A 13,512-nucleotide genomic window follows, 5' to 3' on the forward strand; every position below is an offset into this window, starting at 1 on the left:
CATGCTGGTTTCCTGTTCACCAATTCTCAATGCGGCTGCTAGCGGGACGGCTGTGTTTCACCCTAGAGGTGGCTGCATTGCAACACAGGGTGAAGCACCAGGTTTAAGTAAACGGTCTCACCTATAACGGGAAAGATTGGAACCCTGGCACATTTATAGCGCTCTCCTGAGCATCTTGGATCGCTTTTGCAAACCAACCGCCCCCTTCCACCCGCCGCTTTGAGATGGGGAAACTGAGGCACGCAGTGGCAAACCCCGTTAAAACAAACAGTTCAGTGGCTGCCACGCCTTAACCCCGTTCTCAAAGAGGCCTTTGAGACCTGGCCCTGCTGCAGCTGCTAAGCAGTTAGTGCAGCGCTGGCCCATGGGTGCCTTTCTGTGATTGTGCAGGACAATGCCATTTAGATGCATGGCCTTGCTATGCCTCTGCCAGTGGTTTGGCTTGGCCTCCTTCCTCCCAGCGCTCTGTGCAGTGGAGATTTTGGGAGGGCGTCGTTCCCTGGGTGTGTTCGCTGCGGGCTGTGTCCTGTGCTGGGCACTGGGGGGATTTTCCACTGGGCCGAAGAGACGGCAGGGCAGAGGGACTCTCACACCCAGCGGGCACGTGGCTGTTGTGCTAATGGGCACCGCTCACTGGCGTTGGTTGTAATAGGGCTGATGAGAGTGTCGTGAGGAGGTTCTAGACAACACAGCTTAGCACTCCAGCACAGATCTGCAAGTCCTTCGCCAGGGTGGGGAATGTGATTAACCGCCATTATAGAGGAGCGAGGGGATGTGAGTTAGCCAGGGGCACCCGGCAGAGCCAGGAACAGAACCCAGGGCTCCTGCCGCACTGTTCAATGCACACCGCATCGGACCATGCTGCAGGGATCGTGCAAACCTGCCCCACTGCGATTTCTCCTCCCTCGCCTACCCAGCCCGGATTCTGGGCCTCCTGGCAGCAGGTCGCGGTGTGATGTGGAATCCGGATGCAGCAGCCGTGAGCCAAAACTGGATTTCAGCAAGTTTGTCTTGAACATGCAAACACTTCCGTCAGCCCCAGAGCTGACAGGGCTCTTAGGGCCAGCTGAGCTGGGTTTCTAATTGTCCAGAGCATGCTCCCTGGCCTGGCCCAGCAGCCCCGGGTCACTGCATGCCATGCTCGCCAGTGCTTCCTAACCGCCCTTTTGTCTCCTCCCTCCACCCTTGGCTTCCTGCCATCCCACGTTGCCCTTCTGCTAAAGGAAGACTGGCTGTGATTACATACAGGCCTGGAACGCAGGAGATCTGCCCTCAGTTCCCTGCTCGGTGACAGCCTCCCTGTGTGTGATCCCAGGCAAGTCACTTACTCGCTCCGTGCCTCAGTTTCCCATCCATAAAATGGGGGTAAAATTATTTTTGACCTCACAGATTCTGCTCTTAACATAATCAACTCACCTGTGTTCTCAGACTGAAAGGAATGAGCCCCACTTTTTGCACATGGTCCCCCTGCATGGCCAGCCTGGCTCTGGGGGAGGGAGCCAGGGTCTGTCCCTGGTTGCCCGGCAGATCCAGCCTGGCTCTGGGGGAAGGCTGGGGTCTGTCCCCGTTAGCCCTGCTGGGCCAGGTTGGCTCCCTCTTTGATGTTTGTGAAGTGCTGTGAGGTGTAATAGTTGTGTACACACACACTCTCCCTCGCCTCACACATTCCACATGGGGGTGTGTGTCCCAGGGAACAGTCCTTGAGCTGATGCTTAACTACCAGGCAGTGCTTTAAGATGAGACTCAGGAAGTGGGTTCTCTGGCCTAGCCCATCTGTGGTACTGAGCGGCCAGGCCTGTCCCAGTGGGTGTTTTGCCATTGTTTTCAGTGGAAGTGAGATGGCGGACGGGCGTTTGACTTTATGCAAAGCAGGGATAGGGCTGTATCTTGCTTTATCCACTCACCCACCTCAGGATTTTCTGATGAGCCTAGTGCTCGCTGGGTCTGATCCTGCACCTCTTCCTCCTATGAGTAAAGCACTGGCTTTGTGGGTCTGAGAGGGCGAGCCAGGTCTCCGGGGGTTGCCCAGGGAGAGGATAAGGGACCTGGCCCTGCTAAGGTAACATCCCTTTAGTTCAGAGGTGACCTCATTGACTCACACCCATACGGGCTTGCAGGCTTGGGCCCTGACTGCGTTCAACAGACCGTAACTACATTTGCCGTTTCTCAGGTGCAGCCCTTCACCCAGCTCATCCATCCGGCTACTTAGAGACCCCCAGCCCCTGAGTCCTGCCCCTACCCCTGGGAGGGGAGAGGTATTACCACGGACTTTGGAAGGGTCATTGTGAAAGTGACTGTGCTCACCTAGCAATATAGGGAGTGCCAGACTGAATCAGACCCGCGGTCCAGCCAATCTCTTATCCTGTCTCTGACCGTACTAGATTCTGCAGAGGAAGGAGCAAGAACGCTGCCATAGGCAGGTAGGGGATAATCTGCTCCCCAACCCCCTATGAAGGTCGCAGCCTAGGGCATTGCTTTTGGGGATGTCACAGAGGCAGCTGTTTACATTCAAAAAGCAGCCCTTCCCCTACGGGCACGGACAGAGCAGGGCCTCCAGCTTGGGCACCGCGGCCTCCCACGGGCACGGCCCCTCTCCGTGCGAACGCTGCCAAGGCAGGAGGCCAAGTGCTCTGTCTCTCCTGTGTCACCGCAGAAGTCGTGGCACCGACTGGCTGCCAACTAGTTCTGAGCCTGAGTCACCAGGTTGCTGAATTCCACTGTCCCACTGGGCCCAGAGAAGGGAATGTCGATTTCACATGGCTGGGCCCCGTGACGGCTCTGCCCCCTTTGCTCACAGCCACGCCCCCGCTGGGTTTCCTCTATGTGCTGTTTAAAATTACGAATCACATTCCACGACAAGCCCATCCCCCACCCACCTTGAATTCTCCCTGCACGTGTTTGCACTGTCCGGCTACACGTCCCATGCCGGAGCAGCTGCAAAGGCAAAGAATGACAAAACGGCACAGGCTTCTCTCAGGGCGTGGGCTTCTTTTTAAAAACCCAAGCTCTACGGCTAGAATTTATGGAGGGCGATGGGAGCTGGCGGGAAAGATTTAATTTTGCAAGAAGAAGAAGAATTTGGGCTAGATTCACTGGGCTGCTCCAGCTGTTTAGCTGAAATGGCCCAAAGCAGCCGGGATGTGCTGGTGAACATAGCTCAAATGCTACTATTCTTTGTAATGTTCACCTCAAAGACAACGGCAAAATGGAGAGTAACAGTGGGGCTCTGTGCTCCTCTTTTTATCACTCTTGATGGCATCTAAAAAGACCAGATTTTTCAAAAATGTTCATGTTGCTTTTTATTGATCTTGCCTTTTCCAAAGGCCTTATAAAGGATGAATACCTGTTTCAGTGAATGGTGGATCAACTGTTAAAGTATCCATTACTATGGCTTATTAAAACACCTTCTAATGATGTGCTTTATTAATTGAGTCCCATAGCAGCCGCTCCATTATCTTGTCCAGTATCAATGTCAGACCAAGCAGCCTATAATTACCCAAGACATCCTGTTTAGTCTCTAAATACTGGCACAACATAAGCTTCCTTCAAATCTGCTGGATCTTCCCCAGTGTTTCAAGGAGTAAGAACTATAGTCTTAAGCTCAATTATTTAATAGTTCTGTCACAACTGTCAGCTAGTTGTATCCCACACTTTACCGTTTGTAAAATCTCACAAACACTCATTACAGAAGCAGTCGCAGTGCTTGTGTATTAAGGTACCTTAATCACATCAATCCTTACTGAAATGCAGCCTCCTCTGGGGTGAAATGCAACCTCTAACAGCCCACAGCAACACTACACAGTTTAGAATAATAAATAAATATATTCTCTCTAGTGCACACACAAACACAAATCACTCTTGGGGAAGGAGGTGGCCATGGAGGGGCCAGACTGCTGGGGTTCTACCCTCCCATGTCACCCCAAAGATCTCACTTCTGCAGGCTTTATGCTGCGTGTCTGATTAAACCTCCCCCAGATGCCTGAGTGTGACAGATGATTTATCCACCATGGTATTGACTGCAAATGCTTGCCTTTGGGCATTCAGGACAGGAATCATTAAGGTTGACGAGGCAGGCTTCACATTTACTATTCATGGGTTTGCTTTACACCGTGGAGTTGCTGTTATCACTATTAATATTGTACTAAGTGCTGTGCAAGCCACAAAAATGAGATCTGTGCCTGGGAGCACTTACAGGCTAACCTTGAGAAGGCAGGATACGAGGGGGGATCCCAGAGGAAGGAAGAATTAAGGCTTTACGTAGACTAGGAAATTTATAGTGGTGTAATTTCATTGTTGCAGTTACCTGCCGCAGTGCAATGCTAATGCACTGGAGGTTTGCACTGATGCAGCTTTCCTGGTGGCAAAGACCCCAGTACATCCAGGCCCTTATAGCTTGTCTACACAGAGTTACTCTGGAATAGCTATTCTGCTTTAAATTCACACCCTGCCTTCACCCGAATTAGCTTTCAGGAGCAGGCAAGCCCCCTGGCCGAGAGGGGCCACTTCATTACCTTCGGAAAACACGGCTGGGCTGACTTAACCCCCCGAGTGGAGACGTGACTAGGTCAACAGAAGAATGTTTCCGTGGAGCCAGCTACCTCGCTTGGGGCAGCAGGGTTGCTTTCCATGGGGAAACCAGCTGGGCCTATGCTTCGGGGTTATGCCGGCAGACCTAGGGCGCCGCAGCTGTGCCGGTTGAGTCCCTGGAGTGTAGCCAGATCCTAGGATGGTTTTGATCCATCTCCACCAATTCCCAACACAAGCCCAGTTCACCCGGGAGTTTTTAAAGTGAATGCGTTTAGCGCTGATGAAAAGGGCCAGCGAGCAGCCCTGGAAACCGAAGCCCTGGGCTTTCCTACGCAACAGGCAGCGGCAGGGCAAGCCAAGCACCAGGTGACCCGGCCTTAAGCTGGAGGGCGGCTGGGCTCAGTTTCCATTGCCCTTTCTGGCCCTTGCTATGCTGCTGGGGCTGTTCGTTTTTGGATGCAAACACTGGCCGGCTAAGGGACTCGGCTGAGACCCACCCAACCCGCGTCAGGCAGGCCAAAAACCAGGCAGCAGAGGGGACCAGCGGCTGCCGGCCCAGGCTGCGTTCCGCTGGCGACAGGCTCTGCGGGGCGACGCCCGCAGCAAAGGATTAAACCCCCGGGCAGCCTTCGGGCGGCGCTGGGCGCGGGGCCGGAACGGGCCGCCCGGCAGCACGGGCCAGGGAGAGTCTCGGCACGCCAGCGCCGCCGTCCGAGCCCGGGGCGCCCCGTCCGAGCCCGGCCGCCCCGTCCGAGCCCGGGGCGCCCCGTCCGAGCCCCCCGCCACCGGTCTGACGCCGGGACCGGCCCTGCTGCCGCTGCGCTCCCGCGGGCCTGGCACACCGCTGCGGCCTTTCTCAACCAGCCGGGGGCGTTGGGGTAACCGCCCCCCCCGGCCTTTCTCGCCCCCCGGGGACACGGCCCGGGACACCCGGTCCCTCGAGCCTTGTCCCCGGCAGCCCTGCCCGCCGCCCGGTCTGCTCCGGGGGCGTCAGCGCGGGACAGGGACTGCTCCCTGCTCCCCGTGGGGCCCGGAGCGGGCAGGGCGCGGCCCGGAGCCCAGCCAGGCGCCCCGCCCGCCGGACCCGGGGCCAGGCGTGTCCCTGGCGCGGCTCCCCGCCCCGGCCGGCGCTGGCCACTAGCCCCGCCCCCCAAGCGATCCCGCCCCTTTGCCGGCGAGAGCCAATCCCCGCAGGGCTCTGCCCCGCCCCACCCAGCGAGAGCCAATCCCCGCAGAGCTCTGCCCGCCCCTTTGCCGGGGGCAGCCAATCCCCGCAGGGCTCTGCCCGCCCCTTTGCCGGGGGCAGCCAATCCCCGCAGAGCTCTGCCCCGCCCCACCCAGCGAGAGCCAATCCCAGGAGGGTTCTGCCGCTGGGTTCGGCCGCTCTAGGCCCTGCCCCTGCGGAAACGCGCCCTGCGAGGAGCGGCGGTGAGTGCGGGCAGGGGGCTCCCGGGAGCTGCCGGCCCCGCGCGGCCACCGGACTACATTTCCCAGCATGCACCCGGGCGGGCGCGGGCGCGGGCTTAGAGCTACGTCCTCGCGTGCCCGTGCGGCCCGAGCGCCTCTGGGTCCTCTCCGGGCACCGCCGAGCCCCCCCGTCCCGGTGCCTCCCCCTCCCCCGCCGGCACCGCCCTGCAGCTCCCCGCCCCGGACCCCCAGGGCACCGCCTGCCTCTCCCGCCGAGACCTCTCTCGGAGCCCCCCCATGCAACCCCCCTTCTCAGTGCCACCCCCCACATCCCCCCCCCGAGACCCCAGTGTGCCCCACATGCCCAGGGCCTCTGTCCTCTCTCGGAGCCCCCCCATGCAACCCCCCCTTCTTAGTGCCACCCCCCACATCCCCCCCCCGAGACCCCAGTGTGCCCCACATGCCCTGGGCCTCTGTCCTCTCTCGGAGCCCCCCCGTGCCACCCCCCACATCCCCCCCCCCCGAGACCCCAGTGTGCCCCACACGCCCTGGGCCTCTGTCCTCTCCCTGCAGCCCCCCCATGCAACCCCCCTTCTCAGTGTCACCCCCCACATCCCCCCCCCCGAGACCCCAGTGTGCCCCACACGCCCTGGGCCTCTGTCCTCTCTCTGAGCCCCCCCATGCAACCCCCCTTCTCAGTGCCACCCCCCACATCCCCCCCCCGAGACCCCAGTGTGCCCCACACGCCCTGGGCCTCTGTCCTCTCTCTGAGCCCCCCCATGCAACCCCCCTTCTCAGTGCCACCCCCTGCACCCTCCCCCCGAGACCCCAGTGTGCCCCACACGCCCTGGGCCTCTGTCCTCTCCCTGCAGCCCCCCCATGCAACCCCCCTTCTCAGTGCCACCCCCCACATCCCCCCCGAGACCCCAGTGTGCCCCACACACCCTGGGCCTCTGTCCTCTCTCGGAGCCCCCCCATGCAACCCCCCCCTTCTCAGTGCCACCCCCCACATCCCCCCCGAGACCCCAGTGTGCCCCACACGCCCTGGGCCTCTGTCCTCTCCCTGCAGCCCCCCCATGCAACCCCCCCTTCTCAGTGCCACCCCCTACATTCCCCCCGAGACCCCAGTGTGCCCCACACCCCCTGGGCCTTTGTCCTCTCCCTGCAGCCCCCCTATGCAACCCCCCCTTCTTAGTGCCACCCCCCACATCCCCCCCCCGAGACCCCAGTGTGCCCCACACGCCCTGGGCCTCTGTCCTCTCCCTGCAGCCCCCCCATGCAACCCCCCTTCTCAGTGCCACCCCCCACATCCCCCCCCCGAGACCCCAGTGTGCCCCACACGCCCTGGGCCTCTGTCCTCTCTCTGAGCCCCCCCATGCAACCCCCCTTCTCAGTGCCACCCCCCACATCCCCCCCCCGAGACCCCAGTGTGCCCCACACGCCCTGGGCCTCTGTCCTCTCTCTGAGCCCCCCCATGCAACCCCCCTTCTCAGTGCCACCCCCTGCACCCTCCCCCCGAGACCCCAGTGTGCCCCACACGCCCTGGGCCTCTGTCCTCTCCCTGCAGCCCCCCCATGCAACCCCCCTTCTCAGTGCCACCCCCCACATCCCCCCCCCGAGACCCCAGTGTGCCCCACACACCCTGGGCCTCTGTCCTCTCTCGGAGCCCCCCCATGCAACCCCCCCCTTCTCAGTGCCACCCCCCACATCCCCCCCCGAGACCCCAGTGTGCCCCACACGCCCTGGGCCTCTGTCCTCTCCCTGCAGCCCCCCCATGCAACCCCCCCTTCTCAGTGCCACCCCCTACATTCCCCCCGAGACCCCAGTGTGCCCCACACCCCCTGGGCCTTTGTCCTCTCCCTGCAGCCCCCCTATGCAACCCCCCTATCTTAGTGCCACCCCCTGCATCCCCCCCGAGACCCCAGTGTGCCCCACACCCCCTGGGCCTCTGTCCTCTCCCTGCAGCCCCCCCATGCAACCCCCCTTCTTAGTGCCACCCCCTGCATTCCCCCCCCAAGACTCCAGTGTGCCCCACATGCCCTGAGCCTCGGTCCTCTCCCTGCAGCCCCCCCATGCAACCCCCCCTTCTCAGTGCCACCCCCCACATCCCCCCCGAGACCCCAGTGTGCCCCACACGCCCTGGGCCTCTGTCCTCTCTCTGAGCCCCCCCATGCAACCCCCCTTCTTAGTGCCACCCCCTGCATCCCCCCCGAGACCCCAGTGTGCCCCACACGCCCTGGGCCTCTGTCCTCTCTCTGAGCCCCCCCATGCAACCCCCCCAATCTTAGCGCCACCCCCTGCGACCCACCAGCTCTGACCCCGCCAGCTCTGAGCAGGGGTGTGGTGCTGCAGCGGCCTGGAGTGTCCCTCGGGCATCTGAGGTGCAGGACCGAGCTCTGCGCCCGCCCGTCAGAAAGCCGCGCTCTGGCAGCTCTGCCTGGCCATGGTCTGAGCCGCCCCATGCACCTGCCCAGCTCGGCAGGTGAAGCCCAGTGCCTGGGGGCACCGGGCAAGGAAGAGGGCAGGGCATTGGGGGAGAAGCGGAGCGAGCACCGTCTGTCATTGCCCACCCAGATTTCCCCTCCTAGCTATGCCGCTGCCCCCCATGGGCCTCAGTGCATTCCCTGCACTCCTCCTTCAGCTGCTCCATCATTCCTGCCCACAGCTCCTCCCTCAGCCCCTGAGCCACCCCCTGTGACTTCCCTTACATCATCTGTGCATCGCCCCAAGGGCCTGCTTCCTTGACACACCTGGGACCTCGCCAGTCCCACCATACTGACCCAGCATAGTCAGAGTGCCATGCCTCCCTGCTATGCCCTGGCAACGCTGTGCCATGTCTTGCTCTCAGAACATCCTGCAGTGCAGTCAGGTTGCCGCCATGTGCTTCTATGGCGACTCCATGCCATCCCCGGACCATGTGAGCCTGTCACGCCTGGCTGCAGGGGGCTCTTGTGCCCACATCTTCTTTCCCAGCCTCAACTGCCCCTCCTGGGGATGGGGAAAGGAGCCCCACCCCCAAATGCCCTGCTCTGAGGGGCACGGGGAATGAGAGGCTGGGGTTGATGGTGCCTCTCATTTCCCTCCTATTCCTGTTATTCCAAAGCTTTGGGAAGAGGGGAATGCCCCTCCCAGCTGGCTGTAGAGGGGCCCTGGTACCCCTGAACCTCATGCTCCGATACCCTGTGATGATCACTCACCGCTTGCGTGTCCTTCCTTAGGATGCAGCATTATGGTTCACGCATTCCTCATCCATACACTGCACCCTCGGCCTGGGGAAGAGGCTGGGCTCTGCCGGGTGCTGTATTCCAGGGTCTTTGGCTCTGAGAGCCTGGACCAGTCACCAGAGGAGTCCAGGCCACATGATCTCGAGAAGGAGAGACTGGGCAGGAAGGAGCAGATTTTGGCTGTGGCAAGGTAAAAGATTCACCCCCATCTGAATGTGACAGCGCTGGGGGGCCCAGCACTGGGGAGGGGAGTTAGTGTTCTAGAATCTAGCGTACGTCTACACTGCAAAGAAAAAGACCTGTGGCAGCAAGACTCAGAGCCCAGGAGCTCATGCTGCTGGGCTAAAGATAGCAGTGGAGACCTTCGGGCGAGCAAAGGGGAAAGTTAGGAACCATAAGGAAAGGGATAAAGAATAAGACAGAAAATATCATCTTGCCCCTAGATAAATCCATAGTACGCCCCACCTTGAACACTGTGTGCAGAGCTGGTCGTCCCAATAGCTATATTAGAATTGGAAAAGGTTCAGAAAAGGGCAACAAAAATGATGAGGGGTATGGAACGGCTTCCATAGGAGGAGAGATTAATAAGACTGGGACTTTTCAGCTTGGAAAAGAGACGACTAAGTGGGGAGATGACTTAGGTCTATACAGTCATGACTGGTGTGGAGAAAGTGAGTAAGGACGTGTTATTTACTCCTCATAACACAAGAATCGGGGTCAGCCAATGAAATTACTAGGCAGTAGATTTAAAACATACAAAAGGAAGTATTTCTTCACACAATGCACAGTCAACCTGAGGAACTCATGCCAGGGGATGATGTGAAGGCCAAAAGTATAACTGGGTTCAAAAGTTCATGGAGGATGGGTCCACCAATGGCTATTAGCCAAGATTTTCAGGGATGCAACCCCATGCTCTGCGTGTCCCTACCCTCTGTTTGCCAGAAGCTGGGACTGGGTGACCGGCGATGGATCGCTCACTAATTGTCCTGTTCTGTTCATTCCCTCTGGGGCACCTGGCATTGGCCGCTGTCGGAAGACAGGAGACTGGGCTAGATGGACCTTTGGTCTGACCCAGTCTGGCCGTTCTTACGTCTTAGAGCCCTGGCTCCAGCCCGATCCTGAATGTCTGAGCTACTCTTTTTAGCCTCATAACGTGAGCCCCGTGAGTCTGAGTCAGTTGACTCAGCTTCTGAGACCTGCTACCATGGGTCTTTTTTGGTAGGGTAGATGTACCCTTAAACTCTAGAACAGGGTCCCTTATTCCCTGCTGGGGAGAGGAGGGAATGTGTACGTCCCAGGGAGCTCTTTATAAAGTAAAATACCCCAGCTGTTCTCTGTGCTTCATCCCAGAGAGAAAGGCTTGGTACGTCCCTTCCAGCCCACCCACGGCCCAGAGCAGGCTTGTTCTGTGGGGCTTTGTTTTGTCTGGTTTTAAACTTCCCAAGCGATGGGGCTCCCACATGTTCCCCTTGGGGGATGAATCTGCAGCCTGCGTCATCTTGCTGTCAGGCAGGCCTTCCAGAGATGTTCAGGTCCCTTTTTCTTTTCTTAATCCCATCCTCTTATAAAATGACTTGTGATTCTGCCTCTCTCTCTGTTTCTGGCCTTTCCCAGGCAGGTGGATTCAACATGTAAACTGCTGCACCAGGCGTCAGGGCGCCCTGCCTCTGACTTCCCCATCCAGCTGCCCGACGAGCCAATTTCCCTCCAGGATGCCCCATCCGGGGTGTTCCGCCTCCCTCCCGGGGATCCCTTCCGTGAGAACAAGATGGTGCTCTGGCTAGGGGTCCTGTCTCTGGGCTTTGCTCTGGTGTGCGATCCCCAGGAGAACCTGATGCTGGCTGAGAACACCCTGCGGCTGGTGGTGAAGTATCTCCTGGAGCATCTGAAGCTGCTAAGCCAGGGCAGCAACGTGGTCCTCAAGGCAGACAAGACCGAGATCATCCTGAGCAAATTCCTGCCCCATGGGCAGTTGCTCTTCCTGAATGATCAGTTTGTCCAGGGACTGGAAAAGGAGCTGGTTGCCTGTCTGTCCAAGTAGAAGGCTCTTAGTGGAACGCGCCATCCAGGCAGCATGAACACTGGGAGGGGCGGAGGGTGCACTGTCGTTTAAAGGAGACACATCAAGGTTGGTAACTGTGGCCCTAGTAGGTTTTATTATCATCGTCCTGGCCATGCAGCACGTCCCTCTGGCTGCATCCCCCCAAGGGACCCACTGAAATCTCCTGTCCCACAGTGGAGGCAGTTGCAGCCGTTAGAGGGAGGGGGAGATGTGCGTGCGGTTGGGTGATCTGTACTTGTCCCCCGCTTGAAACGATTGCTCAGTTCCTATTTTCAATAAACTAGGCTCGGCTGGGAGAAACCCGCCTGCGTCACGCACTGCGCAAGCGAGTCCTGTTTCCTTGTCAGTGTGAGCTGAGGAATGGGGCGAGGAGCTGGCCTCTTGGATCTTTGGCGGATGGGTGGAGCCCCACCCTCGGGAACAATAGCCACCCTCCTCCACAGGGGAAAGGGCCACACAAACAAAGGGCCACACAAACAAATGGGGGATGTCTTGGGGCAAATGTAAAGCAGGGCTAGGAGTGCGGTCAGCCAAGGTGGGATGCCTGACAAAGCACCCCAAACAACGCTCACTGCTCTGGGAGGATGGGGAGGGAGCAGCTGATGCTCCCCAGAGGAGCTCTGGGCAGATTGTGACTCAGAAAAGGCCTCATAATCCCTGAGCACCTCCTTGTCCAGATGGGCGGCCATCTTGGCCAGCACTAAGAGGGGGCTGAGGAGGCCTCTGGCCGTAGTGGAGCTGCAGATGAGGGGCAGGGGTAGAAGACAACAGAGTCTGCACAGCAGAACCAAGCTCAGAAAGTGGCTTTGATTCTCCACTGAGACAATAACATTCTTTTATCTGGGAAATGTGGTCACCCGACTCAAAATACAACCAATTTCCAATAATTCCTGGCCCTTTAAGGAAACTAGTCCCTCCCGGGTCCTGAAGCAAAGCAATTACTGCTGCAACTCTGAGCACATCCTCAAGAAAGAAGAATTTCCAAGGGATGCAGAAGACTCACTCTGCTGTCAAGATACAGTCATGATGGCTTTGGAACTGGGCTATTACTGTGAAAAGCGAGGGCTGGATTCCAGTCTCACACCAGTCTGATTCTATTGTCTTGAGTTACTCCTGTGTATGAGAGACCAGAATCAGACCCCGAGAGTATAAACCCAGCTCAGGATTCTTTTCCCTATCTAATTGCAGCCTGGCATGAGGGTTGCAGCCTTAAGAAGTGTGTCATGACACTGTCCCTTCCAAAAATCGTAGGGATGCTTTTAATGGCCTTCTGGCTATTGGGGAAGGTTCTGGGCAGATTCTGCATAGCTGGGTTGAGGGTGAGCCCAATTTAGAATAACTTCTTTCCTCTCAAAAGTGTCTGAAATGGGCAATTCTTAATTTATTGGAGAGTTTTTGGTACCTGTGCTTCACTTGCTGTTCTGTTTTCCTTTAATATGGGCACACTAGCAAAAATACGTGATTATTTTAAAGAACTCTGACTCTGAGTCTGTCATCTCAGAGCTTAGTTAATGCTTAATATTGAGAAGCAATTAACCATTGGGACAACTTACTGAGGAATGTGGTGGATTCTCCATCTCTTGATGTCTTTAAATCAAGATTGGATGGCTTTTTAGAATTCATGCTGTAGCTCAACCACAAGCTATGGGCTCGATGCATGGGTAACTGGGTGACCGTCTCTGGCTGGTGTTATACAGGAGGACAGACTAGATGATCACAGTGATTCTAGCCTTGGGATCTATGTAAAACACATTACCAAGAGCAGGGCGACTAACGCAGGGCCAGGCTGCTTTGAGCAAGTGGTAACTGACTCGAGCATTTCACAGCTAGGTCAACAATTTAAATCCACTCCAGTGGGTAGTGGCTGAAGGTTGTTGCCAGCTGGTTGCTGTTCATCATCTTCTGTGGAAATAATTTTGTGGTCCCGGTAGAGAGGTGCCCCCAAACCAGCACCATGATTGGTAGCTATTTGTTAAGAACTGAGTGGGTCTCAGAGATGGAGCTACCCCATCTCCGGTGAGGAGCTACCCCATCTCGTGTTGGTAGAGGTCCATCAGCAGAGCTACTTGCTGTAGAGATCAATCCTAAGAGCTGTCATCTTTCTCCCAGTATTAAATGCCCTTGGAAATAAATATTACACATGTTTGAAGGAAGAGCAGCCTAAGATGCAGAAAAATAACAGATTGGGTCCTTCCAAGGAAGTGACAGGTTTGGGAGGGACTGCTCCTGTTGGGTTGGAATGGACAGACACGTTTTGATACGTGGCACAGCGGCGCAGGGATTGGAGAATTT

At 57.7% G+C, this 13,512-nt stretch overlaps 1 protein-coding gene across 1 annotated transcript; it reads left to right on the forward strand.

The window, feature by feature from the left end:
- The first annotated feature begins 5,873 nt into the window (after positions 1–5,873).
- Positions 5,874–11,540, forward strand: AP5S1 (adaptor related protein complex 5 subunit sigma 1). Its single transcript, XM_077814719.1, has 3 exons — positions 5,874–5,955; positions 9,153–9,348; positions 10,773–11,540. The coding sequence occupies exons 2-3, from the start codon at positions 9,164–9,166 to the stop codon at positions 11,197–11,199; spliced, it is 612 nt and encodes a 203-aa protein (XP_077670845.1). The 5' UTR covers positions 5,874–5,955; positions 9,153–9,163; the 3' UTR covers positions 11,200–11,540.
- Positions 11,541–13,512: the final 1,972 nt, after the last annotated feature.

The sequence above is a fragment of the Eretmochelys imbricata genome, chromosome 4 (assembly GCF_965152235.1).
Source record: "Eretmochelys imbricata isolate rEreImb1 chromosome 4, rEreImb1.hap1, whole genome shotgun sequence".
Taxonomy (NCBI): Eukaryota; Metazoa; Chordata; order Testudines; family Cheloniidae; genus Eretmochelys; species Eretmochelys imbricata.

What these genes read in the sequence shown, in the direction of transcription:
- AP5S1 (XM_077814719.1), top strand. Translation starts at nt 9,164, where the DNA reads ATGGTTCACGCATTCCTCATCCATACACTGCACCCTCGGCCTGGGGAA. An exon ending in CAGATTTTGGCTGTGGCAAG is followed by an intron (nt 9,349 to 10,772) that starts GTAAAAGATTCA and finishes GGCCTTTCCCAG; the next exon opens with GCAGGTGGATTCAACATGTA.